Genomic DNA, 27,874 nt, shown 5'->3' on the forward strand with positions numbered 1-27,874 from the left:
CTAAACGCTCAGCCCTACTAGATGGAGAGGGAGGGGTTCAGTTCCAGGGTCCCTAGCTTGGTGATGAGCTTGGAGGGGACTATGGTATTGAACGCTGAGCTGTAATCTATGAACAGCATTCTCACAGTAAATTGAGACCCTGATTGAATTCCGAATGTCCGGACCGCTCCAATAGTGTGTGATTGCGGCCCTCAATTTGGATGTTCCTGCATGTGGCCATTCATGAGTCAGCAAGAACTCCCCTCCTCAAGCATCCCAATGGTTCCTGCATGTGGCTTTTGTTTAAGTGACACTTTTTATATTCTGGATTTCCCCTACTTGTCTATGCGATTAAAATGTGGGTCTAAAAGGGAAATAAAAGTATTATGAGTTGTTCATTTAGGCTATGACAGTATAATTAATGTACAATGTAGTAACCAAAAAAGTATGAAACAAACATTTTACCTAGATTAGATTCTTCAAAGTAACCACCCTTTATGACAGCTTTGCACACTCTTGGCATTCTCTCAACCAGCTTCACCTGGAATGCTTTTCCAGTCTTGAAGGAGTTCCCACATGCTGAGCACTTGTTGGCTGCTTTTCCTTCACTCTGCGGTCCAACTCATCCCAAACCATCTCAATTGGGTTGAGGTCGGGTGATTGTGGAGGCCAGGACATCTGATGCAGCACTCCATCACTCTCCTTCTTGGTCAAATAGCCCTTATACAGCCTGGAGGTGTGTTGGGTCATCGTCCTGTTGAAAAACAAATGATAGTCCCACGAAGCGCAAACCAGATGGGATGGTGTATCGCTGCAGAATGCTGTGATAGCCATGCTGGTTAAGTGTGCCTTGAATTGTAAATAAATCACTGACAGTGTCACCAGCAAAGTACCATCACACCTCCTCCTCCATGCTTCACGGTGGGAACCACACATGGGGAGATCATCCGTTCAACTACTCTGCGTCTCACAAAGACACAGCACTTGGAACCAAAAATCTCAAATTTGGACTCATCAGACCAAAAAACAGATTTACACCAGTCTAATGTCCATTAGTCGTGTTTCTTGGCCCAAGCAAGTCTCTTCTTATTATTGGTGTCCTTTAGTAGTGGTTTCTTTGCCGCAATTCGACCATGAAGGCCTGATTCAAGCAGTCTCCTCTGAACAGTTGAGATGTGTCTGTTACTTGAACTCTATGAAGCATTTATTTGGGCTGCAATTTCTGAGGATGTCACGTTCTGACCTTAGTATGAGGTCATTTTTCCATAGTAGATTGGTCAGGGCGTGACAGGGGGGTGTTTATTGTCTATGTATTTTGGGTTTTCTGTTTTCTATGTGGGTTGTCTAGATTGTCGTTCTATGTTGTATTTTCTATGTTGTGACCGGGTATGGTTTCCAATCAGAGGCAGGTGTTTTTCGTTGTCTCTAATTGGAAGCCATACTTAGGCAGCCTGTTTTTCATGGGGTTTTGTGGGTGGTTGTTTTCCGTTTCGTTGTTTGTACCTGATGGGACTGTTGTTGGTCGTTTTGTTAATTTGCAAAGTGTTTTCATTAAAAGTAAATATGAGCACTTCACATGCCGCATTTTGGCGGCCCTTATTACAGAGGATGGTAACTCTAATGAACTTATCCTCTGCAGCAGAGGTAACTCTGGGTCTTCCTTTCCAGTAGCGGTCCTCATGAGAACCAGTTTCATCATAGGACTTGATGGTTTTTGCGACTGCACTTGAAGAAACTTTCAAAGATCTTGAAATGCTCCGAATTGACTGACCGTCATGTCTTAAAGTAATGATGGACTGTCGTTTCTCTTTGCTTATTTGAACTGTTTTTGCCACAAGACATGGTCTTTTACGAAATAGGGCCATCTTCTGTATACTACCCCTACCTTGTCACAACACAACTGATTAGCTCAAACGCATTAAGGAAAGAAATTCCACAAATTGACTTTTAACAAGGCACACCTACTAATTTAAAAGCATTCCAGGTGAATACCTCATGAAGCTGGTCGAGAGAATGCCAAGAGTGTGCAAAGCTGTCATCAAGGCAAAGGGTGGCTACTTTGAAGAATCTCAAATATATTTAGATTTGTTTAACACTTTTTTTGGTTACTACATGATTCCATATGTGTTATTTCATAGTTTTGATGTCTTCACTATTATTCTACAGTGTAGAAAATAGAAAAATACAGAAAAACCCCGGAATAAGTAGGTGTGTCCAAACTTTTGACTGGTACTGTATTTGATACCATTTCACTGATTCCGCTCCAGTCATTACCACAAGCCTGTTCTCCCAATTAAGGTGCCACCAACCTCCAGTGCACCCTTCCTAACTGTTTTACATTCCCTGAGACCAACCAGAAAATGTTCCTAGGCCAAATATTCCCAGATGTTGTGCTCTCTCGTTTCTGCATCGCCAAATTTTGCACAGGCAAAGGAGCAGGCTGGGTGCACTTCAATTGCTCATTAGGTGCATAGACTGCAGGGGTGTCGTAGCACCTCCGCCACTTCTTACAATGGTGCTCCTTTAGTAAAGTTTAGATCAAAGCTGAATCAATGTCTTGGACAGTGGCGACCCATCATTCAGGGCAGGTGGGGCTGTTTAGCTAATATGTATATATACAAGTTTGGACACACCTACTCATTCCAGGGTTTTTCTTTATTTTTACTATAAAAAAATGTACTATAAAAATAAAGAAAATCCCTTGAATGAGTAGGTCTGTCCAAACTTTTGACTAGTACTGTACATCAAACACATGATTTCCAGGTGGACCGTTTAGAAATTACAGCACATTTTGTACATAGTCCCCCCCATTTTAGGGGAGAAAAGGTATTGGGACAAATTCAGTTATATGTGTATTAAACACAGGAGGTTGGTGGCACCATAATGGCTGGAGCGTAATCAGTGTAACGGTATCAAATACATCAAACACATAGTTTCCAGGTGTTTGATGCCATTCCATTTGCTCTGTTGCGGCCATTATTATGAGCCGTTCTCCCCTCACCAGCCTCCACTAGAAGGGACTTTTAAATGAAGTATCAGCAAATACACTACACACTGTAGTATATATATATATACAAAAGTATGTGGACAACCTTTCAAATTAGTGGATTCGGCTATTTCAGCCACACCCGTTGCTGACAGGTGTATAAAATCGAGCACACAGCCATGCAATCTCCACAGACAAACATTGTCTGTAGAATGGCCTTACTGAAGAGCTCAGTGACTTTCAATGTGGCACCGTCATAGGATGCCAGCTTTCCAACAAGTCAGTTTGTCAAATTTCTGCCCTGCTAGAGCTGCCCCGGTCAACTGTGCTGTTATTGTGAAGAGGAAACTTCTAGGAGCAACAACGGCTCAGCCAGGATGTGATAGGCCACACAAGCTCACAGAACTAGACCGCTGAGTGCTAGCACGTAGCACGTAAAAAATTGTCTGTCCTCGGTTGCAACACTAACTACAGAGTTCCAAACTGCCTCTGGAAGCAACTTCAGCACAAGAAATGTTTGTTGGGAGCTTCATGAAATGGGTTTCCATTGCCGAGCAGCCGTACACAAGCCTAAGATTACCATGTGCAATGCCAAGCGTCGGCTGGAATGGTATAAAGCTCGTCGCCATTGGACTCCCTGGAGTGACGAATCACGCTTCACCATCTGGCAGTCCGATGGACGAATCTTGGTTTGGCGGATTCCAGGAGAACACTACCTGCCCCAATGCATACTCACATGTTTGGTGGAGGAGGAATAATGGTCTGGAGCTGTTTTTCATGGTTCTAGCTAGGCCCCTTAGTTGCAGTGAAGGAAAATCTTAAAGCTACAGCATTCAATGACATTTTAGACGATTCTGTGCTTCCAACTTTGTGGCAACAGTTTGAGGAAAGTCCTTTACTGTTTCAGCCTGACAATGCCTCCATGCAGAATCTCCACATGAGACCTGGACAGAGTCTGAGGACAAAGTGAGAGAAATTATCTCTGAGAAATTGAAGATGGACCACAGGAAGATTTAGGTGGAGAGCGCCCACAGGACTGGAAAACCCACCACCGGCCCAGGTGATAGGCCCAGGCCGATAGTGGTCAAGTTCCTAAGGTTCAAGGACACGATAGATGTTCTGGAACGAGCCAATAACTTGAGAGGAACGTATATCTTCCTCAACAAGGACTATCCAGAAGCTGTGCGCCAAAAGAGGAAATAACTGATCCCAGCCATGAAAGCTGCCAGAGTGAGTGGGGACATTGCTTACATCTGCTATGACAGGCTCATTTTCCACCCTTCCTCCCAGAAGACTGGAAGGGATGAGCAAACCAAGCCTATGGGTTTGTTGCTTCAACCCCGCAGAACACACACACACACCAATTGATTAATGGACTGCTGAATGTAGAATTTTTAAATCTTGCTTTGTTTGCTCTTTTCTATATTATGTCTATATCTGATAAGCTACCCAGGAATGGGCTGAAAATAGCACATATTCATATATGTGTAGCCTTAGAAATAAGGCTCATGAAATTAATAACTTGCTAACATCAGATAACATTCATATAGTAGCCATTTCTGAGACTCATCTAGATAATTCATTTGATGATACAGCAGTAGCAATACAAGGATATTACATCTATAGAAGATACAGGAATGCTTATGGGGGAGGTGTTGCTGTATATACTTCTGTATATAGCCATATCTCTGTAATGCTTAGAGAAGATCTTATGTCAAGTGTTATTGAAGTGTGGTGGTTGCAGGTTCACTTGGCACATCTAAAGCATTTTCTTTTGGGGTGTTGCTATAGGCCACCAAGCGCTAACAATCAGTATCTAAATAATATTTTTGAAATGCTTGATAGTGTATGTGATGTAAACAAAGAGGTCTACTTTCTTGGGGACCTGAATATTAACTGGTTTTCATCAAGCTGTCCACTCAAGAGGAAGCTTCTTACTGTAACCAGTGCCTGAAGTCTGGTTCAGATTATTAATCAACCTTCCAGGGTGTTTACAAACACTACAGGAACAAGATCATCCACATGTATCAATCACATTTTTACAAATACTGTAGAACTTTGGATGCAGTGATCACAATATAGTGGCTATATCCAGTGTTACGTGTTACGTTTTTCTTGTTCCCCATTTTTCCCGTTAGTGTGTTTGTGTCCTGGGCATTACAGGTGTACCGAGTTGCGGCTAACGATGGTGGGCGTGGCTGTAGCTGATTACAGAGAGGATATCTGTTTGCCGTGTGAGAAGAAGAGAGGGGGGGGGAGAGAGAGGACACTTGTTTTTTGTTTGATTATTTGTGTTAATTTCTTTGTTTGTGTTTCAGCCTGTCCTCCTGAGGTGCTCCACCCTACCTAGGTCCTGGAGAAGGGAAAAGGTAGATCTGCCCATGGGTGTACATTCTCACGTAGATAACCCATTGTTTTATACACTAGGTTAGCCGGGCGGGTGTCACCCTTGTATTTTCTTGGAACCAGGTAGGACAGTGGGTTAGGGTTTAGAATGTGTTAGGAAGGATTAGGTGTGTAGAAGAGGAGGGACTTTTTGTTTATTTTCATTACTTGGACCCCGGTCCCAAACATTCCCTTCTCTTACCTTCCCCTGTTGTTTTGTTTCTTACTGATTATTTATATTGTTTATTTAAATAATTCACTAAACATCCCCTGAGGGTTAAAATTGAGTTGTGGTCTGATTTATTTATCGCCCATTGCACCCCACATTTCTTCCCATTTCATCCGTGTTACCTGGTGTGTTTAGGCCCAGGCATTTACGTCTCCTCCTCAGACGAGCTACACCCGAGGGGAGAACGTAAGATCCAGGAAAGCCAAAGTTCCAACAGCTGGGCCTAAAATAGTGTATAAGAGATCATACAAAGGATTTTGCTGTGGCTCATGTGGATGATGTTAAAAATATTTGTTGGCCTGATGTGATTAATAAGGAGCATTGAGATGCTGCACTTGATGAATTTATGAAATTGCTTCTTCCAATCATTGATAAACATGCACCTATTAAGAAACTGACTGTTAGAACTTAAGGCTCCATGGATTGATGAGGAATTGAAAAACGATATGGTTGAAAGATGGGGCAAAAGGAGTGGCTAAGTCTGGCTGCACATCTGACTGGCTGACTTACTGCGAATTGAGAAATTATGTGACTAAACTCAACAAAAATAAGAAATTGTATTATGAAGACAAGATCAATGATATAAAGATTGGAGTACTTTAAATGAAATTATGGGCAGAAAAACAAATTTAACTCCATCTTCCATTGAATCAGATGGCTTATTCATCACAAAACCATTTGATGCTGCCAATAATTTTAATGATTACTTCACTGGCAAAGTGGTCAAACTTAGGCAGGAATTGCCAACAACAATGAGCTATCGTATTCATGCATAAAAAAAACAAATAATGAAAGAAAATCATTGCAAGTTTGAATTTTGTAAAGTGGAAAAAATATTGTTATTGATCAATAATGGCAAACCTTCTGCCAATGACAACTTGGATGGAGAGCTACTGAGGATGGTAGCTGACTCTATAGCCACTCCTATCTGTCATATATCTAATCTGAGCCTAGAGGAAAGTCTTTGTCCTCAGGCCTGGAGGGAAGCCAAAGTAATTCCGCTACCCAAGATTGGTAAAGTGGCATTTACTGGTTCTAACAGCAGACCTATACACTTGCTGCCAGCTCTATGCCCATGATTTTGGAATGAGATGTTTGACGAGCAAGTGTCCACATACTTTTGGTCATGTAGTGTATGTTAAATGAGAAACTAATGAGCATGGAGAGCCCCCTTTGGCGAAAAAAATTACAGCACCCCCACCCCCAAACTACTCCCAGCGGCTTTGTCACCAGTAGGCTTAGGCTACCACATCCTTATTTATTTTCCTAAGCGCAACGTGACTCCAAGAGACAGGTTGGAATGTCTGACTGAAATACGGAACACATTAACATTTTTTTTATTATTTGGTATTAGTGGTGTTTGAATTTGTTGATAGAATGCGGGACTTGATTGTTTGGTTGCGGGACAAAGGGCAAAAACGCAAGACTGTCCTGCACAATCCGGGAGATGTGGTCACCCTACACATAAAAACCAGAGAAAGGAGGATATATCGGAATGCCATTAGGCAATGAATTGACGATCGTGTCACGGCTCACACAGCAGATGGTCGACCAATCGCGTTCCCGTTGTCATGCTGCGTCACGCGGTTGCTAAACTAATCGTCACGAAATCCCGTCTCAAAATCAGTGCGAGTCGAGAAACCTGCATATTTCCCTCGAAAGTACGTAGTCACGATTCCCCAGCTATACGATATAACAGATATAACAGATCATTATCTCGGAAAAGATTTGTAATGTTGACGAAATTTATGCTAATGTTGGGTTTTTGAGCTAGCGCCCAATTGACTCTCATTCACCCCTTGAAGGAGAGCTCGTCCTAGAAACGTCCAGGATGCATTGCGCGGTCCATTGACGACGCATGGTCAAAGTACACACGTTAATACGAGTTTCCCTTCCCCATCTGATCTACTTCTTCTATTGTATAGACGACCAAAATAAAATAAACCAAACAACTTTACTATTTAAAAATAAACCGATTTGATCACTACACATGCTCAAGGGGAGCCTGGGAAGGTGGGCCGTCTTCCAGCGCCAGTAAAACGTTTTTACAAGTCCCAACAACTTTTCTGCCGCAACCACAATGTCCAGTTTCTCCCTTGAGGCTTGAGTTGTACAGTTTAGAACTGTGGCAATGAATGCCACAAACCCTGTGTGTTAAACATTTGGGTTATCTTTTGACTCGTAGCAAACATTTACTTCACTACCATATCTTCACGAGCATCACTTGTTTTCTCAATTATTTTGCCACCTCAATCTCCTTCACCCTTACCGGGCACTCCAGGAAATCAGGATCATGATCCCCACAAGTACAACACTGTTTTTCTTCAGTATACTCCGTCCGTCTGCCCACACTTGAAACAAATCCTTTACAGTTCTTACACTGCAGTGGTTTGGGGACTAAAGCTCTCACAGCGTGTCTTACATAACCAAGCTTCACATGCGTAGCACAGGAGGTTGGGGAAGACGGCTCATGGAAGCGGCATAAGTGGAACAGACTTTATTATTTTTCTCCATTCCCCCAGTGGGTCTGTTGAGGCCCACTGCAATCTTCCTTTGTTCTTCAGAAATACAATGAATGAAAATAAGACCACTCCTGGTCACTGACACTCCACTTTTCCCAGCGTGTACATCACCATTTGACACCTCAAATGGGTTTCCCCACACATGCATTCTTACTCAACAAGAAGCGATTCATTATCATTCAGACGTTTCCTCCACTCCAATTTCAGACAATTTCCTTTTTGTTCCAGTTTTCGACAATACTGTTGTCCATTCAGGACATGCATCTTCACCAACTTTGTTCAACGTGCTGCTTGATTCGAACTCAGCATCCACTTCTACCATTTTACCTGTCTGACCTGGAACAATGTGACACCTTTCCCACCCGACGGGAAATATTATTTATTCTCAGTCAGGGGTACTTGCGCCCATCTCTTCAAAAGTATGTCTGGCTCATTTAGTGGATTTATGCCGCGTTCACAACCCCGTTGAAACTAGGAAACTCGGATATTCTGACTTGCTAACTAGTTGAACATGGCACGTGTTTCCTAGTTCCGGCTGGCTCATGAACGCAGTAAAATATCTATAGTGACTGATCTCTGATTGGCCATTGAAAGGGGCGTGCGTTGGATCCGGACGAAGAGAAACAAAGATGGCGGCAGTTACCAGAGGCTCATTCACATTTATGAGACGATTGGTAGGTTTGTTAAAGTTTTTCCAAATGTGTATACCGACGTGAAAGCTTTGCGAGATAGTTGATGATGCACAAGGATCATGCATTTACAAATACTGCTACTGTACATCAATTTAGAGACGTTTCCCATGCAGCTGCTAGCCTGACTAGCAAACAAGCAAATTTTAGTCTATGTTACAGTGAAGTGGGATTGAAATTGACAATATTTCCTAATTGTTTTGTAGTTTTGAATAATTGCTATCTGTTGGTTACTACTACCCAGATAGTCAACTGTTTATTTGACTCAAACGGTTGACGATGTGTGTGTCTGAAATAATTGAACTTGAATGAAGATACAATGTCATCCCTAACCCATTCATAGACTACTGTAACTAACGTTACCTTTTGCGCCCGACGATAGTACTGTAATATTTTAAGAGTTTCTACGCTCGTTCTGAACCTTACAACGCATCGCTTGCGGTATGGTTTTGGAATCAAGTTACGTTTTTTTTCATATCAGCGACAAATACATTTCTAAAATCAAAAGGTTAAATTACGACACTTTTTATAGGGTTAGGGTTTGTGACAGGGTTCCCATACGGCCATCTCTATGTTATATTACAACGTTTGTTTACGGAAGACAGGCGGCCACCTGTGCTAATTGGCTATTTAGCGTTCTCCGAACACCTGTGTGTAAACTTAACTGGGGAGGAAGTGTAGTTCGTCAACTGGAGGCATACACTTGCGTATGGATTTGTGCAACACTTACTGTAGCAGTTTATCTTTGTTATTTGAAAGATGCTTTCTCATTCATATGAAAGTTAAGGGGCATTTCAGTACGTGATTATTGACGTTTCGAAAACGTTAAAACTGTGTCGGAATTGTAGTTCACACGCAGCCAACCGTGGCCGCTTAAAAACCTATGGATAGTTGGTGAAAATGGGGCCATACTTGCAAACATTTTAAAGTTAAAGGGGTTTCACTAGTGATGATATTTTTGGTGAACGTCGGAATCACATTGGTGATAATATTTTGAGGTCGGTCCGATTGAATAAAAAAAATACGATTATTAAATGTTCTTTTTTAATTAAATGGACCATGCATTATGCGGGGTGAATGCTGTAACAATACACAATAAATGATTAAAAGTCACATGATGGTAGTGACTGCCCATCAGTTATTCAAATTAATAAAATATTTCAGTTGTGTATATTACATTTGTTTTATATGATGACTTTATTATTTAATTCCAAGTCATTTCATCTCTATAGAGCTGTTGTCTGACAATCACTATTTTAGTAGTTCTTCAAAGTAAATAAGACACTGTGCAGTGCTTGACTTGGAATAAAATAGGTATCAGTACTCATTTTGGGTGCCGGTACTGTTTATTTAGGTGCAGGAACTGTACAATACTTTTGAGCTAATATTTTATAAGAGGTGCAGAAACTCCGTTCTGGTGAGCGCCTGCTCAAGTCCAGCACTGTTAAAGGTGTTGAAAAGGGATGCCTACAGCCAACAGCTTGAAAATGAAGATTATGAAGGAATTTAATAAGGAGCTTTCTCTTTCTTCAGCCTAGCACACACACTTTTGCCTAATAATCATATTGCAGAGGCTGTATTACATTGATGTGTATGCCAAAATGTAGGGCTACAAGGTTTTGTAGGCTATGCGTTATTATTATCATCCAGCTCGTCACATGCGTTTTGAATCGAACATTAAGGACGGGCAGTGAAGATTTTTTTTATCCCCCGTCATTTAAAAAAGCTTGCTGCCAAGTTGGCTCGAACCCATGGTTAAAGTGCACCATCAATTGCTAGTCAACCGCTTTAGCAGTGTCTGCTACTGAGAAGCGATGATGGCCCACAGTACAAGACTGCTATTTCCATAAGGCTCTTAGCTTCTTTTTTTTACGATGAACTTACATGTAAGGACCTAATTTCCCCATAAAAGCACATGGATGTGTGTGTGAAACTGATAACGTGGGATTTTGTCATGTGTATATGAAGAAGTGAAAATGTTTAACAGTAGTAGGTAGTTGCCTAGTCAAGGATGCATCGGTGCAATGTTGACTCACATTTTGTTACAGACCAACGAAACAAGTTAACCTTGAATTTGTAGGTTCAAAATATCCTTCTAGTGGCCAGTGCTGACCTATTTTAGGTCGTGATGCACTGATATGACGTTTTTGGCCGATATCCAATATTTTCCTTGCTTAAAAAACGATACCGATATTTAAAATTTTAGCGGCCTTTTTAAGCATTCTAGTACAGTTAAATAGTTAATTAACACACACACATGGGTGCAGCGGTCTAAGGCACTGCATCTCAGTGCAAGAGGCGTCACTACAGTCCCTGGTTTGAATCCAGGCTGTATCACATCCGGCCGTGATTGGGAGTCCCATAGGGCGGCGCACAATTGGCCCAGGGTTGTCCGGATTTGGCCGGGGTATGCCGTCATTGTAAATAACAATTTCTTAAATGACTTGCCTAGTTAAATAAAGGTTACACACACACCACACTGACCAAAAAGTTTTGTTGCCATTTACTTATGTCCCCATTACCAGTAAAACATAATCAAACCCAATTTATTTTACTTACTTGCTGTGCTGTTTTGTTGTTCAGTTGTGTCATTCTCAACCAGGATTTCTATGGAACGCCGTTTGGGTCTTTGCGTGTCAAAAAAGATGCACGTCAAATAACACGACATAATCTGTTTCAGTAGCTATAGTTAGCCAGCTAACTATATAGCTAGGTGTCATCATCTAAAATAACCCTAATTTATGAGACAGTTCTTATTTGATTAATGATGGTCAGACCTATCTATGTGAAGCTAGCCACTAAGGATTAGCCACAATAGTGGACTTTGCCTTCAAAATAAAGGTATGGCATAATTCTACTATTAGTATTAATTTGCATCACTGTCAATGACACTAAATTTGAAGGCAAACTGCAAATGTCACTATTTTGCCTAATGCTTATTGTGGCTAGCTTCACAACACAACCCAGTCCGGTCGAGCCTCACTAGCCAGATGAAGCTAGCTGGCTGCTTATAACGTTAGCTTTGAGCAACAGCTGGCTAGTTATTTATTTTCATGAACTGCAGTTCAATTTCAATAGGCAAACAAGTGGCAACCTAGCTAATACTTACTCACAAGGATTCCTAAATCATTGCTAAGAATAATGAAAATAACTGCAGCTTCTGCTGGTCATTGTTTTCAGGCTGGTTGTATTGGTGCTAACTAGGTACCAAGCTAAAGCTAGCAACCCCAGAAGTTGCGGTTGAACAAATGATGCTTTATTACCAACGCGGTATTATAAACACATCGTTCGTGGCCAGTGTTTGCTTGTTTGCAGACTTTTTTTTTGTACAGCTTTGACAGGGCTACTGTATCTTTTTTGACACACAAAGATGCAAACGGTGTTCCATAGTATGTATGTCGTGAAGCTAATAGCAGTGACACTATTACTGTGTAACTCCGGTAAGGCAACATCTGAAAAATAGCGCATTTGGTAGTGTGTACCGGTGCTCGACCAGTCGGCGAAAGCCAACATCACCTACGACAGAACGGTTGATTGTCAAGGGCAATGAATTCCATTATCTTGGCTTTAATGGATTTCGCCTTTGAGTTGTGTCGCTGAAGTTCTTACTCTTTCAAATCACTGCTCGACTTGTTGACTGCTCGATTCACACAGCAGACATTGTGTGGCTAGGTTAGGAATGCTGTGTTGCACGTGTAGCGCAACATTTTACGTGGCGTTATTACGTGATGTACCTACGTTATATAGGTATGCACGGTAGCTTTGACATCGGTTTTTAACATCGCCGTTAAATTAGACACCGGCCGATACCGATGTTGGCATTTTACGCAAATATCAGCAGATTCTGTTATGTTCACCAATTTATTATTATTATTATTATTTTTTTTTTACTGTTTCGTGCATCCCTAATTTTAAGAAATGCTATTGGTTGGTGGATATAAAGTCTAAAATCTTTCATAGGCTGAAGAAGTTATAATCGGTACGACCTGTTGAGGTTAGCATAGGGCTAACGTTTGCCATGTTATCTGATGGGACCAGCTACAATTTAGTAAATTTACACTTTTCAATGGCTGATACTCATTTTGTGCGTTCCACACAGACCTATTCCCACCCCCCTGTCACTTAAGGAGCGCATTTGTTGTTGCTTGACCACAAGACACTTTCGTTCAGTCTGGATGTTTAATGCAACAATGTTGATGACAACAATGTTGTTTCCAATTTGATCTTAATATACACGTTATTAGTTTGTGTTTCTTACATCTGCAAACAGCTACTTTGTATTTTCTTAGCAAGTTAAGCTAAATCATGTTAGGCTCTAATGCTAATCGCTAGTTAGCTGGCTAGCTATATTGTGGCAGTGTGGAAATGATTTCAAATGAGTGCAGGAAATGTAGAAATTTATGGAAATGCAGGAAATTATTTTAGGTTGAAGTTGAATTGAACAGTATAAAACAATCAGAATGGAGAAAGACCCATTGAAATCATTTAGAATGTGTTTTGCCACCCTACGGTTACGCACTACTCGTAAAGCAAATTTAGAACTTTTATTAATCAAAAACATAAAATACCGTCAAAAATGTGAAAAATAACATATGATATTTTGGCCGTATCGCCCAGCCCTACTTTGCAACAAAAGTTTCCACTTTAAATAGCTAAACAACTTTCCCACATGGCTGGGTGATTCTCATGAAACCATGGCAGTAGAAAATTGAGTTAAAAAACCATAATGCACCTTCAACTATCATTCTGAAGACTACAATGCTTAGTTTATAGCACAGTGTCTCATTTTAAATACATTTTACATTTTTGCCTGAATTTTATACATTTTCTCTCCAAATTCTCATTAATGAAATGCATCCAAATTAAATTCTTAAGTCATTTTATACAATTTTTACTTTAGAAAAACCTAACTTATTTGAAGAAAACACTCTGTTGCTGTAGTTGGTGAGTAAATCATACAAATTGTATACTAGTTGAAGTTTACTTAATATTTATTAGTAAAAACACTTCGTGGACATGTTTCTCGTTACTGTAACACTTTTTCAAGTTGGTGTAGTAACTCATTTAAAAAAAAAATGTTTTATTCACCCATGATGCATCATCTAAAGGAGCAGTCCTTAAGGCGTCAGCATGCTTCAGTTCGGCGGGCGGCTAATGAACAAATGTGCTCGCATACTCCATTAAGACCTTCACTTGAAAAACAACAAAAAGGCTGCAATAGTACTGTTTGTCCATTTTTAGATGCCGTAGCCAGTATACACTTCCACAAAATAGTCAGAATTAATCCAAGATAACTCAAGAAATCTGTCCTTAATTTTAATGTTTTTTCCAAGATCTTAGTCACACAATTTTACATCCAACTAAGATGTTTGCAGTATTTCTCAATGAAAAAATGTGCATGATAACAAGTAGTCTCTCGTTGAATGACAACAGACTTTTTATTGAAGAGTTTTTACTGTTGACCAATCACGGATGAAGGGGCGTAGACTTTGTCTCCCGAACTTCAGCTGGCCTCGAGGAAAAAAATGTGTGCCCGAACTGAAAAACCCTTACTGAAGTCCAAAACGAACAAAAACATCACAACATTTCATCATAATATATGCACAAACCCCTCTGAACTGTTTCAGCTCGGAAGCATGCAGGGACGCCTTTAGACGAGCACAAGTTAATTTAATTTCTACACTTATATGCCTTCAGAATGAGGGTCTTATTCTCAACACCCCCTTTACGACACTTAGCGTTCTCATCACCGATATGACTAAACCTCAAATTGAGAAGAACTTAGAACCATCTTGAAGGCATGAATGGACATTAGTGATGGGGTCAATTATTTGCTAATTCATAATGGCTATCTCCTATTACTTGCATATTGAGCTAAGGTCCTCTCATTACCGAAACACAAATGTATCATTAACTAGGGCTGTGGCGGTCACAGAACTTCGTCAGCCGATGATTGTCAAGCAAATAACTGTCGGTCTCACAGTAATTGACCCTTAATTAACAAACACAATTAGCTTCTCCTGGATTTTACATTCATAGCCAAGAAGCCATTTTAAAAAGTCTACTAAATCCATGTAATAAAGCCTACACCTTCACCATTAATCCATTTTGTATTTTAGACAGGTCTAAAGAAGCATGATATGAAGAAAATGTAGTCTATTTCAGAAGAACAGAATAGCATACTCTAAGTTGTCCTTATGTTAGGTCCTGATCTGGCTATGCCATATGGCTGTGGGCTACACTAGTTAATTTAGCAGACAAGATTTGCTTAGAATTCCGTGGCATTATTTTATAGTAATAAAAAATACAATTGAACAAAGCTGAATAAAATATCAATATTTTCCTCCAAACGATTTGAGGGAGAGTGCACATGCGGCTATTCTGAGCGGTTAACAAAGAAATAGGTATTCCTATATGCTTAATTTAGAATTATTAATGTAACTTTAGTTGTTCTACAAACGTTGGGCTATATGTTTTGATTTTTAATACATCGTAAGGCTGCATGATGTGACTCCAATGAGGATTTGAAAAAAGACGCTAGAAAGGCATGAGCTCTGCTTTGTTTTTTTGCGCAGGCTGTACACACTTCATTAGTCTCTCATTCACAATTTGACAAGCACTTGATATTGGCTCGAATTTCACGGTGGCATCCCCTTTGTGGCTGTAATGCAACTTAAAAAAGTCCATGCCCGGAGTGCTGCGTTGTGCCTTTCTCCCCGAGTGTGCTGCACAATCCGAAGCATCTCTCACTCACACGGCTCGGCTCTCAGTCACGTGATGAGGTCTTTCTCACAGGCTACAAGTGAAGACAGACATATCGGGGACACAACTGTGTGCGTCCTTTACAATTCCGAGGTGCATATTGAAGATATTGGAAGAACTCTCCACATTTACTTTTCATCAGTTACTTAGTAGGCCTAACAAACAGCAAAAGCACTAGCCTATGTCAATCTATTATCCCCCATAGTACAAAAGTAAACCTATTCTGTGAAATAAATATTCCATACATAGTCTGGGACAGTTGTGGGATGAGAGATCCCAAATGAATACAACCACTAGCATCAAAAACCCTTTTTTTATTTAATGTGGCTGACGCAACAGATCAGAACGTTTAGCTTAACATGTTGATAAACTATTAGGCTATTTCTTCATATTATAAGCGCAGCAATGCGCACATGGTAGTAGGCTATAAGCGCAAATGTTCCATTAGCGCAAAACACCATTTATCAAAAGGGACCTCAAATACAATTATGCATGTAATGCTTTTGTTATAAAGGTGAATTTTTATGGTGAAAATGATCTTCCCCAAAATTGAAACTTACTCGTTGCTTATATGTGCCGGTTAGGCTCTACACCACTTGTAAAGCGAATTAATTTGCTTAATAGGCCTATATGTTTTAATAAGGTTTCTATGGGCTGGGCTACATGAGGTGTGCAACTGATTGGAAAAAGACAAAAATAAACAGGTATTGTTTCTTATGCTGGGCATCATTCACAAGTGATTAATATATAATTCACAAGTGATAGGCTAATATTATCACCCATCGGACTATTCTTGATTTAATCTTGTCTTTACATATACTAAATAATATATGTGACACATTTGTTTTGATTTAGAATGGACATTTATCATGCACCTGTATTGAAACATGTCATCTATGCACTTAAATAGCGAATGGAGGACGCTTTTCCCCGTGGTTCATTTTCATGCCAGCCAGGTAGGCTATTCTCCTGTTGTAAATATAAGCAATGTGCTTAATATTAGGAAAGTTGAGAAATAAATATAGTAGGCCTAGCCTATAGAAAGCTGATGGGATCCTCCTCTTTTTATTAGCAGCCATCACTCTGTTTTCTCCCGCAATTGCATAGCCTATAGAAATGTTGCACAACATGAGCTCATGGGCTCTCATGAAGTGTGTGATTAGAGGGACAATAGAGTGCTGAGTACCAGGCAGGTTTGGTAGGCTACTAATGACCATCAGCAGCATCAGAGCTTGGAGAAGCCTAATTACCGTGACTGAACGGTCATGTGGAATTTGACTGCCTTCATGACTAATGACCTCCGATGTGGCGGTAATACGGTCACCGCAACAGCCCTAATCATTACCATATTTTATGTCAGTTTCGGTAATGAGATCCTTAATTAAATAAGGCAATGATAATAAGCTAATTCTAATGTATATTCAATGGGTGTGCTGTGCTGGTGACTTTAATTAATTACTAGGATCAATGCTTTCACCTTTTTGTATAGATTGTTTTGTAAAAATCTGGTATTTCATTAAGCAGGGTTGTCATGAAATATGGGTTTATAAACCCCATTTAATTTACTAAGTGACAATCTGGAGTTTGTTTTTCAGCAAAGAGCAACCGCCACTTAAAAGAGGATATCCCCCATTTTTGACATGTACCTGTTTTAGTTATACTCTTTGATATCCCAACAAAGTTTTTGGTCCATATCCGACATATTTAGGTACTTCATATCATGTTATGCCATTTGTGCATAGAATCCCATTCAATTTAGTAATACATCTAAAATATCTTAGAACCACACATCTGTATCCTAATACACCAGTGTTAACTGTAAAAAAATCCACTTTTTAAAATGCATGCACATAATTACAGTACTTGTGGTAAAATAAGGGTTGTTTTATGCAAGTCATTTGGCATTAACAAATGACAGTTTCATGTATTGGGTTACCGAATTTTTAATAGAGCTCAGTACAGCTTTCCAATGGCAAACTATGAAACACATTACTGAAACATGCTATTCATTACCATAATGCACTGATATTTAGGATATATTAGGAAAAATAAAATGTATACGTTTAGTAATTTTGGATGAATCTGATTTGGGCTTTATCCAAATATGTGTACATGAAAATAACATGTATACACAAATAATTATAACAAATACAAGTGTGAGAAAATGCCAAGAGTGTGCAAAGCTGTCATCAAGGCAAAGGGTGGCTACTTTGAAGAATCACAAATATAAAATATATTTAGATTTGTTTAACACATCTTTTTGGTTACTACACGATTCCATATGTGTTATTTCATAGTTTTGATGTCCTAACTATTATTCTACAATGTAGAAAATAGTCAAAATAAAGAAAAACCCTTGAATGAGAAGGCGTCAACTTTTGACTGGTACTGTGTGTGTGTAACATTAGATTGTTAAACTAAACTTGCTCTGCAGCTTGTCAACTGTTGAAAGCTACGAAGTCATGCTAGCTATATCTTTAGATGCTGAAACGGTATAGAAGTATCCATTAACGAAGCCTTGTCCTGAAACGCGACCCCCATCTAATGACTGATCATGACATGGATCTATTTCTCGTTTATCATCGCAGCTCTTGGCACATCGGTACAAGCGTTGCTGCTCCAGGGTCCAAACTGGCCGACCAGACTACACCCGTCATCCCCACACTGTCTTCATCCCTCAGCTGTGCAGCTCGAGGTTTTTCCACACAAGTTATGGTATGAGGAAGATGCTACTGCTGACAGTGTACACTCCGTACAGACAGTAAACTAAACAATCTTAAATGCACGAAAGGCTATGCGGAAGTTATAGGTTGAAGAATGGATGTGTCATTTTTAATGATCATTTGCTTTCTTTAGTCACATCAGGACCGATTGTGCCATTCAAACTCTCAGATATTGGCGAGGGCATCATGGAGGTGACGGTGAAGGAATGGTATGATTTCAAAATATAGTACAGCAACATGCAAAGCTGTACATGAATTCCGTTTTGTTAAGAGTTGCCACTAGAGGCCACACAAGTTCATTGATTACTAAGCATAGCTACTCCAAGAGAAAGATGTTAAGGTTGTCTTTCTGTTCCCATAGGTATGTGAAGGAAGGAGACAAAGTCTCCCAGTTTGACAGCATCTGTGAGGTACAGAGTGACAAGGCGTCTGTCACCATCACAAGTCGCTATGACGGTGTCATTAAAAAGCTCTACTATGAGGTTGATGCCACAGCCTTAGTGGGCACACCCCTGGTGGATATTGAGACAGAGCCCGGTCTGGGTAGGTATGCCGCCAAAGCACCAACAATGGCGTAATGGAAATCTCCCAACTTTTTATGTATCAAATGTGTACAACAATAGAACTGAAACTTGAAGCCAGTTCATATTACCTGGGTCACGTTTATAATAAAAACATTTTGGAGCACACCAAAATATCTAAGTTCAAAAACAATGCTGGCTTCTGTTGGAAGGTGGGGATAGTGACTTTGGTCGATCTTTCAGAGGTGGCCCATGAGGAGGATGTTGTGGAGACGCCGGCGATGTCAAACGATGAGCACACACACCAGGAAATCAAGGGACACAAGACCCAGGCCACACCTGCAGTCCGTCGTTTAGCCATGGAGAACAATGTGAGTGGTTATTAAAAGACAGACACATACACATGCAAGCATGCATTCACTGCAAGATGGCACTATAGCACAAGATTTAGCACCACCCCTTTAAACCTGGAATGGCCAACTACTGGGTGTCCAGGCTTTTGTGATGATTCAGTCTATTTACCTCTTTGCCGCTTACTTTCCATTCCTCCTTAGATCAAGCTGAGTGAAGTGGTCGGTACCGGGAGAGACGGACGGATCCTCAAAGAGGACATCCTCAACTTCCTGGCCAAACAGACAGGGGCCATCTTACCCCCGACCCCATTCCATGAGATCCAGCCACCCCCTCCCGCAGTGTCCGCCCCCTCCTCGGCCTCCATGCCCAAGATGAAGCCCTCACCAAGTGTCCCGCTCCCTGTCATCTCCAGGCCCGTCTTCACGGGCAAGGACAGCACTGAGCCCCTGAAAGGTAGAGGGAGCATTACAGAGATGGTTAATGGTTCCAATAAATGTGTTTGCTTTCTGGGATACATTTCTGATTCAGAGAATAACCCGTAGTATTAGCTAGACAGGTTAAATATAGTCTATTATAATTAGAGTAGCAGTGATGTTTTGAACGGGTTTCAAAAAGCTAGTCACTGTATTTAAATTCCCAATCTATGTTCAGTCCAGGTTCCAAACAACTTCCTTCTGGCTTTGTTTGCAACAGTCTGAAGTGACCTGACCGGACAGGTGTTAACTTTGCAATATAGTACTGGCTTCATCAAAACATATCCCTTTTTTCCAATGTGTTCTTCTGAACGACCAGGTTTCCACAAAGCAATGGTGAAGACCATGACTGCCGCTTTGAAGATCCCCCACTTTGGTTATAAAGATGAAGTGGATTTGACGAGGCTGGTGCAGCTGCGCAAGGAGCTGAAGGGCCTGTCAGAGGGTCGCGGGGTCAAGCTCAGCTACATGCCCTTCTTCATCAAGGTGACCTTTGACTCCTGGCATGATATAATATGAAGTTGTGAGGTGACATGTCTAGTGGCAAAGTGACGCTATTGCCAAAATGCATGGGGTAACACCTAATAAGATGTGTTCGTTATGACGTTGAAATGTCAGCGTTATACGCTCATGCCAGATCATGTACTGTTGTTCTGACAGAGGTAGCAGCTTGTGTTATGTGACTGAAGTGTTATAATGCCCTGCACAGAAACTTCATTATTACAGGGGTGTCATGAAAGAATCATTGCACATCATACCTGAAGTACTATGCCAGAGGATTTGGGTAAATGGCCTGCTGGCTGCGGTTTGGTTCACACCATTGTCCCTGTGCCCAAGAAAGCGAAGGTAACTGACTTAACGCCCCTTAGCACTCATGTCGGTAGCCAGGAAGTGCTTTGAAAGGCTGGTCATGGCTTACATCTGCGCCATCATCCCGGAAACCCTAGACCCACTCCAATTTGCATACCGCCCCAACAGATCCACAGATGACGCAATCGCACTCCACACTGCCCTTCCCCACCTGGGCAAAAGTAACCTTATGTGAGAATGCTGTTCATTGACTACAGCTCAGCGTTCAACACCATAGTGCCCACAAAGCTCATCACTAAGCTAAGGATCCTGGGACTAAACACCTCCCTCTGCAACTGGATCCTGGACTTCCTGACTGGCCGTCCCCAGGTGGTAAGGGTAGGCAACAACACATCTGCTACGCTGATCCTCAACACGTTGGCCCCTCGTGTACTCCCTGTTCAACCACGACTGCGTGGCCAAGCACGACTCCAACTCCAACATTACATTTGCTGTCGTCACAACAGTGGTAGGCCTGATCACCAACAACGATGAGACCGCCTATATGGAGGTCGTCAGAGACCTGGCAGTGTGGTGCCAGGACAACAACTCCTTCAACGTGCTCAAGACAAAGGAGCTGATCGCGGACTACATACAGGAAAAGGAGGGCCGAGCACGCCCCAATTCACATCGATGGGGTTGTAGTGGAGCAGGTTGAAAGTTTCAAGTTCCTTGATGTCCCCATCACCAACAAACTATCATGGTCCGGGCACGACAACGCCTTTTCCCCCTCAGGAGACTGAAAAGATTTGGCATGGGTCCCCGGATCCTCAAAGTTCTACAGCTGCACCATCGAGAGCATCCTGACTGGTTGCATCACCGGCTGGTATGGAAACTGTTCTGCATCCGACCGTAAGGTGCTACAGAGGGTAGTGCGTGCGGCCCAGTACATCACTGGGGCCAAGCTTCCTGCCATCCAGGACCTATGTACTAAGTGGTGTCGGAGGAAGGCCCAAAAAATTGTCAAAGACTCTAGTCACCCAAGTCATAGACTGTTCTCGGCAAGCAGTACCGGAGTTCCAAATCTAGGTCCAAAAGGCTCCTTAACAGCTTCTACCCCAAGCCGTAAGACAGCTGAACAATTAATCAAATGGCTACCCGGATTATTTGCGTTGACACCCCCCTTCGTTTTTACACTGCTGCTACTCGCTGTTTATCAATGCATAGTGACTTTACCCCTAGCTACATGTACAAATTACCTCGACTAACCTGTTCCCCCGCACACTGACTCCGCACACTGACCCCTGTATATAGCCTCGTTATTGGTATTTTGTGTTATTATTATTTTAACTTTAGTTACACGGTAAAGCATTGCACGGTAAGGCCTAGACCTGTTGTATTCAGCGCATGTGACAAATAAAATGTTATTTGAAGATAATCATAATCTTCTCTGTTTGAGCAGGCTGCTTCACTGGGCCTTCTCCATTTCCCTATCCTCAACGCCTCGGTGGACGAGGCTGTTCAGAACATCACCTACAAGGTAAGGCTGCAGGAAGGGGGGGATGGTTTTGGGGAGACATTGCTTCCCTTTCAGTCAGTCAACGTCGGTACAACATACTATGGGGAGTCGCGCTCTGACAATCTAAAATCACTCCTGACAAGGCCAATGAAATCCTTTCCTCACTGGAAGCCCCGCCTTCCACAGGTGATAAGTGTGAGGCTAGAATGAATTCCTTCCATTATTCCGCTCTTCATCTCGGTGTGGACAGGAACGATTCACGCTACTAAAACAAACAATTGGAACACGAGACTGTCTGTCTTACGTTGAGCCAACTGAACTGTCCCTTTGTGGTAGAGTGTGCTCACCCCTGGACGTTGTGTGCTGGAGTTTGTATGGTTCTTCTAGTTTCCTAATCACAAATTGTTTTGTTATTCTTCGGATTGTTTTGCCTGGCTATAGCAATGAGTTAAGATTGCTAAAAATGTGACCTAGATGACGACGGCTAAGCTGGGTTTGGGTTCATAACCATGCCCAAATGAATAAAGAGATACTCAGGTTTGTTGTCTTTGTAAGTCAGAGGTTGACACGGGAACAGGAATGGTAGTGAAGTTCTGGAGTGAGGCCTAATGTAATTTGCTTATTAAAAACCAATAAAAAAAATAAATGGTCATTTCCTCAGATGCAAGCGGAGAAATACACAGTTGCACGTCATGAGTTAATTCGACTGAAAGGTTGCTTGTTCGAGTCACCAAGCCGGCGAGGTGGGAAAGAAATTGTCCGTTCTGCCCTTGAGCAAGCAGTTAACCCCCACAAGACTTGCTCCCAGTCGCTGATGACGTCGATTTTAAGGCACCCCCCCTCACCTCCTCTGATTCAGAGGTTGGGTTAAATATGGAAGACACATTTCGGTTGAATGCATTAGGTATCCCCTTTCCGTCTGGGTAAGTAGAAAAATTCAATGTGATTATCACAGCCATTAAACTCCTAACTGTTTTTAAAGTCACCATTGGCCTCATGGTGAAATCCCTGAACAGTTTCCTTCCTTTCTGGCAACTGAGTTAGGAAGGATGCCTGTATCTTTAGTGACTGGGTGTATTGATACACCATCCAAAGTGTAATTAATAACTTCACCATGCTTAAACGGATATTAAATGTATTATATATTTTTTTAAAGAAACATTTTGCCTTGAACAAGTCACCTACACAGTAATAAAACACAATGCCGAAGTATATTTATATAATTTGCGAGCGACCTGTCCAATAGGCTATTTGTATGAACATTTTAAATGAATAAAGAACGAAACACAGCTGTTTTCCGGCCTCTGTAATTTAATTTAGCCTAGGCATGAACATTTTAATTAGGAGTAATAAATAACAAAACATGGCTGTCTACGAACACCAGGGCCAGCCGGTCATGGCTAGAAGGGATCCAGCATTTGTCAAATATGTCAGATTTGACTTTTTGTAGCAGTTTAGGAGAATTAGGTTAAGCTTAGGAAAAAGGGTTTGTGTTAGCTAAAATTGAACTTGGTCTTAATTTGACAAAAGCTGGATTCCTTCTAGGCATGACCGGGCAGGCCCGCCCCACTCACCATTCCCGCTGCGATTCAGCACCACAGCAGTGGAAAGAGGACACTAGGTGGCCACAAAATGAATAAATTATATACTGATGTTGGACAATCAAATGTAAGTAAACAAAATTCGTTAAGGCTGGTTCATTGAGTTAAGGATTATTTTTATAATGCTCCTGTGAAACGAGGCACGCGTCATGCATTTTATGAAAGCACTTGTTTCAAAAACTCATATGATATCCCTTTTTACAGTTCTTCTGGATTATGTTTATTGTAATTTGAACTATGAGGTCGTGAATCGTGTCGTGTGATATATATGTGGCTTATTGACACCAACTCTGTTTCCTAGTATAGACAGTTGGCTGCCTAGTGATTGCAACATTGTAACTCTCTGTGAATAGTTGGCAACTATGTTTTGTTTCCAAGTGCTACTGAGTAGGCTCAACTGAAATGCACCAGACACACATCATTACTCTGTCAATCCATTCCAAATCTTTATACTATACAAGACACGGGCGGCATATGTTGATCTTGCCCAGGGCGGCAGCAGAGCTGCTTAGACCAGGCGTGACGAACACAATTTGCCTCTAATTTACTTGTGTTTGCGGCGAACCTTGGCCTGCTCAAAGTGAGCCGCTGCGGTTGGGAAGTCAAAACTGTACTACTCCTTGGAGCAGCTTGCGATTCGCATCAGCCTTGTTACTTTGTCCTCAAGAAGGCGTGCTCTTGAGGCCGTATTTACTCTGTTTTGGATAAGGAATTCCCTCTCCGTGGGCACACTGTATGCTCCTCTGAGGAAGCAGCCCCCGAGCAGCTAGTTTGGGTTAGGAGGGCCTTGGCATGGGTCTGGTTGACTAGTGCGCCGCTCCACGATAACATTACTGGTACGACCGTGCCCCTATGTTTTGTTACAAATGGGGTACCACGTCAGCCATTTCAGGAGCCTTCTGTGCCCATTAGGGGGCCGGGCGTCATGCGATCTCACGGAAGCATAACGTGTATTGGAAGCTTTCCATGTTTAATGCCCCTCTGGTACCCCTTGAACGAGTGGTACCAGAGGGGCATCTGAATCTCCCCAGGGTGGGAGCAGAGTATATGATTGGAGTTGAGCGGTCAAAAATCCCAGCGCTCCACGTCCTTTCCAACCGCTCTCTTAAACTGCCGCTCCAAATTCGCTCCATTCATTAAAATCACCATTTAAACCATCCCCCATCTATTTTTGTGACTACCTGGACCTACCATTTGGTTTTGAAGTATTGAAACCAAACCCTATGATGATTCCACAAGGGGGCACCCCTCCCATAGGTTGTGCATTACTGGGATTCATTGCTGCTTCCTGTCTGTAGTTCACTAGTACCTAATGAGGTGTCTAGTGATACAGGTTATGGGCCCTTAGGCGGTTGGTGGTTGGAAGCAGAGTCGAGGGAACAAGCTAGGTTGGACACAACCATGCTATTATCCAACACACGGTCTCTGGTTCAAATTAACCCCAAAATGAGCTGTCTCTTTCCAGATCAACACTTTTCTTTCCTAGGAATTAGATTACGGTTTCTCAACCTATTGCGCCCACTTGGGATTTGGTTTTGGATGCTCTGCGAGAGGCCTCCTTTTGAATCACTGGAGTCTGGATCTGAAGATCCTCTCCTGTGACACCTCCTTTCTCGTGGCTTTAGCCTCGGCTAAACATGTTGAGGACCTCCAACTTATCCATACACAGTTCCGGTACTTAGTTTGCCCAAGGCGATTCTGAGGTGACGTCGCGTCCAAATGCAGACGCTATCAACCTGGCATGTAGCAGCAAGCTAATGAGGGCGCCTCGCCTCAAGCTCCGATAAAACATTGCAGAGTTCTACTTTGTTTGTTTTCTATATATTTTTTTTTTCTTATTTTATTATGTTTGTTTTTATTTCACTTGGTCCCCCCCACCACCTCAAGTCTATACTCTGCCTCCACCGTAATAGACATGTATTAATCACTGCTAAAGTTATGTGTATATAGTTCTATTGTTTTTTATTTATTAGCATTTTCATTTTATTTCACTTAGTCCTGCATATCGGAGCTTAAGATTTTCACTGTACCCTGCAATCACCCCTGCAACCCTGTACATGTGACTGTTAACCCTTCAGAGATTCAGTGTGTTTATCTAGTGGTGTACGCGCCAACTCCACCAGGGGTCTGGCAACGTCTTGGGTGTTATTTAAAGGGTTGACTGTAGGGGATATTGGGCTACGCCAAACACTTTTGTGAGGTTTCATCGCTTGGCTGTCACTGCTCCCAGTGTGGATACAGCTGGGTCGTTCCATGTCATTTCAACAAGCCATGACACCCACAACCTGATTTTGTTCTGAAATTGTTCCTGTAGTTAGAAACTGATAAGATTAGCATTCCCGCAACATTATTTTGTTCAAATATAATTTAAATCTGTGAGAAATGTAAGCTAATTGATTGCACCCAAGTTGGCCCTTATTTTTTAATTTTTTATTATAGGATTCATAATATTCAATAAATTATAGTACCTAACATCCGATTTGGACCAAACGTATTTTTTCCTAAGAACGAGTAGGACATGAGGGATCCATAGAAATGGTATAAAGCCATCCACGGACCACCCCAACAACGAGTATACAGTATCAGTTCTATGTTTAACAAGCAGTTAAGAGCTGCGGCTCTGAGTATTGTTTCTTCATCCTATGTAATGTGTTCTCAGTGAATTTGGTTGTCCCCCCCCCCGTTCAGAGAAACTACTAATTTAAAGTTTAGGTTTGTCCCATCCTACATCTTGAATTTCATTATTCGTGCTAGTCCCCTTAGTTCCAGTGAAGGGAAATCTAAACGCCAGAATGCTGGACGTAGAAATAGAATGACTCATGAACATGGACATGACATTTCTCTCATCCTTTCTTCAAAGTGATTGAGAACCCGAGCTGGTTCTGAGATGTGCTGCTTTATCTCCTCCTCCTCCACCACCAGGCATCCCATAATATTGGCCTGGCCATGGACACGAGCCAGGGCCTGCTGGTGCCCAATGTGAAGAATGTGCAGTTGCTGAGTGTGTTTGAGATCGCAGTGGAGCTCAACCGCATGCAGATCCTGGGCGCCACGGGCCAGCTGGGCACGGCTGACCTCACAGGAGGCACCTTCACCCTCTCCAACATCGGCTCGGTGAGCTGGGGAGGGGAAACTAGTGGCTGGGAGTATGAGCTTAAAGTGATACTGATAAGTCAAACAGATTTATATATTTTTTTAAACCTTGTGTGATTTGATAATGTTGCCGTTTTCATAATTAAAAGCCGTGTTGGCATTTTTTAGTAGCCATCGAATGCTATTTTAGTAGCCATCTAATGCTAACTTGAATAGTAATTGACAGCTAGCGGTTGCATTATTTGGGACCTGTGCTTGCTTAAGCCGCTTGTTCAGTCTTTACATGTCATGTATTTGTGTTTTCCATTGAATCAGATTGGAGGCACTTATGCAAAGCCAGTAATTCTGCCTCCTGAGGTGGCGATTGGCGCTCTTGGAAAGATCCAGGTTTGTGAAAATGTATATTACTTTAACATTATCAGCTATGTTGTCAATGCTGGCTATGATGAGTGGCGCAGGGGTACGGACCTCAGCTGATAATGGGAGCTGAGTGTTGGTGCTAGTTCTCAGCTCAGTGGGCATGTGGCCAGCTGACTGGGAGGTGTCAACACGATACAGACGCCTGACTGAGCCTCATGACGTTGTCTGGACTTGTTACATTTGTTTGATAGTTATGGATGTCTGGATTGCTTTATGAATAATAATCTCCTGACATGTTTATGCCCCGTCCAGGTCCTGCCAAGGTTTAACTCGAGGGACGAGGTGGTGAAAGCTCACGTCATGAACGTCAGCTGGTCGGCAGACCACCGGATCATCGACGGGGCCACCATGGCGCGGTTTTCCAACCTGTGGAGGGACTACTTGGAGAACCCGGCCTCTATGGTCCTGGATCTGAAATGAGCCTGCAGTACCCTGGCCCAGCGACGCAAAACCAGCCCCCATGATGATGTGAAGTTGGTCTACTGTACTCTGACTCTTTGGGTAGTCACTTTGACTGGGTGTTACTGGTCACCATACTGCCCCCTTGGCCTTCCAAACCTTTCTTCCTCCGAACATGGATGGCTGCTCACGCCACGGACACCACAAGTTCCCTACTACTCGACGTTGTAAAACTAATCTCTAGTTGCTGGCTGTTTTTATCTGTGTGTGTGGCCTTAGTTTGATTGCTCTCTTCTGGTTGCCTTACTGACATAGGATGGGTATGAACAGTAGCGCTTTCTCCTGAAGAGCAGAATGTTGGAAAACAAACCTTTTTAGTAAACGTGTTGTATTTCTGAAATACTGTATAACCCTGTAAAAAAAAATGTCT

General features: G+C 41.9%; 1 protein-coding gene and 1 non-coding gene across 2 annotated transcripts; both read left to right on the top strand.

Moving 5' to 3' along the window:
- Positions 1-8,701: 8,701 nt before the first annotated feature.
- dbt (dihydrolipoamide branched chain transacylase E2) lies at positions 8,702-27,869 on the top strand. Its single transcript, XM_029706569.1, has 11 exons — positions 8,702-8,775; positions 18,141-18,267; positions 18,409-18,484; positions 18,637-18,818; positions 19,040-19,167; positions 19,351-19,603; positions 19,943-20,109; positions 21,875-21,952; positions 26,455-26,646; positions 26,941-27,012; positions 27,298-27,869. The coding sequence occupies exons 1-11, from the start codon at positions 8,731-8,733 to the stop codon at positions 27,463-27,465; spliced, it is 1,488 nt and encodes a 495-aa protein (XP_029562429.1). The 5' UTR covers positions 8,702-8,730; the 3' UTR covers positions 27,466-27,869.
- LOC115159033 (small nucleolar RNA SNORD94) lies at positions 27,062-27,200 on the top strand. The gene has a single exon (XR_003868828.1). It is a non-coding gene; the product is annotated as a small nucleolar RNA SNORD94 (small nucleolar RNA).
- Positions 27,870-27,874: the final 5 nt, after the last annotated feature.

This window comes from Salmo trutta, chromosome 22, assembly GCF_901001165.1.
Source record: "Salmo trutta chromosome 22, fSalTru1.1, whole genome shotgun sequence".
In the NCBI taxonomy this organism is placed as follows: domain Eukaryota; kingdom Metazoa; phylum Chordata; class Actinopteri; order Salmoniformes; family Salmonidae; genus Salmo; species Salmo trutta.

Excerpts from the sequence above, each read along its gene's own strand:
- dbt (XM_029706569.1), top strand. The coding sequence starts at position 8,731 with ATGGCGGCAGTTACCAGAGGCTCATTCACATTTATGAGACGATTG. Across the intron at positions 26,647-26,940 it reads CCCTCTCCAACATCGGCTCG|ATTGGAGGCACTTATGCAAA; the intron begins GTGAGCTGGGGA and ends CCATTGAATCAG. Across the intron at positions 27,013-27,297 it reads GCGCTCTTGGAAAGATCCAG|GTCCTGCCAAGGTTTAACTC; the intron begins GTTTGTGAAAAT and ends TGCCCCGTCCAG.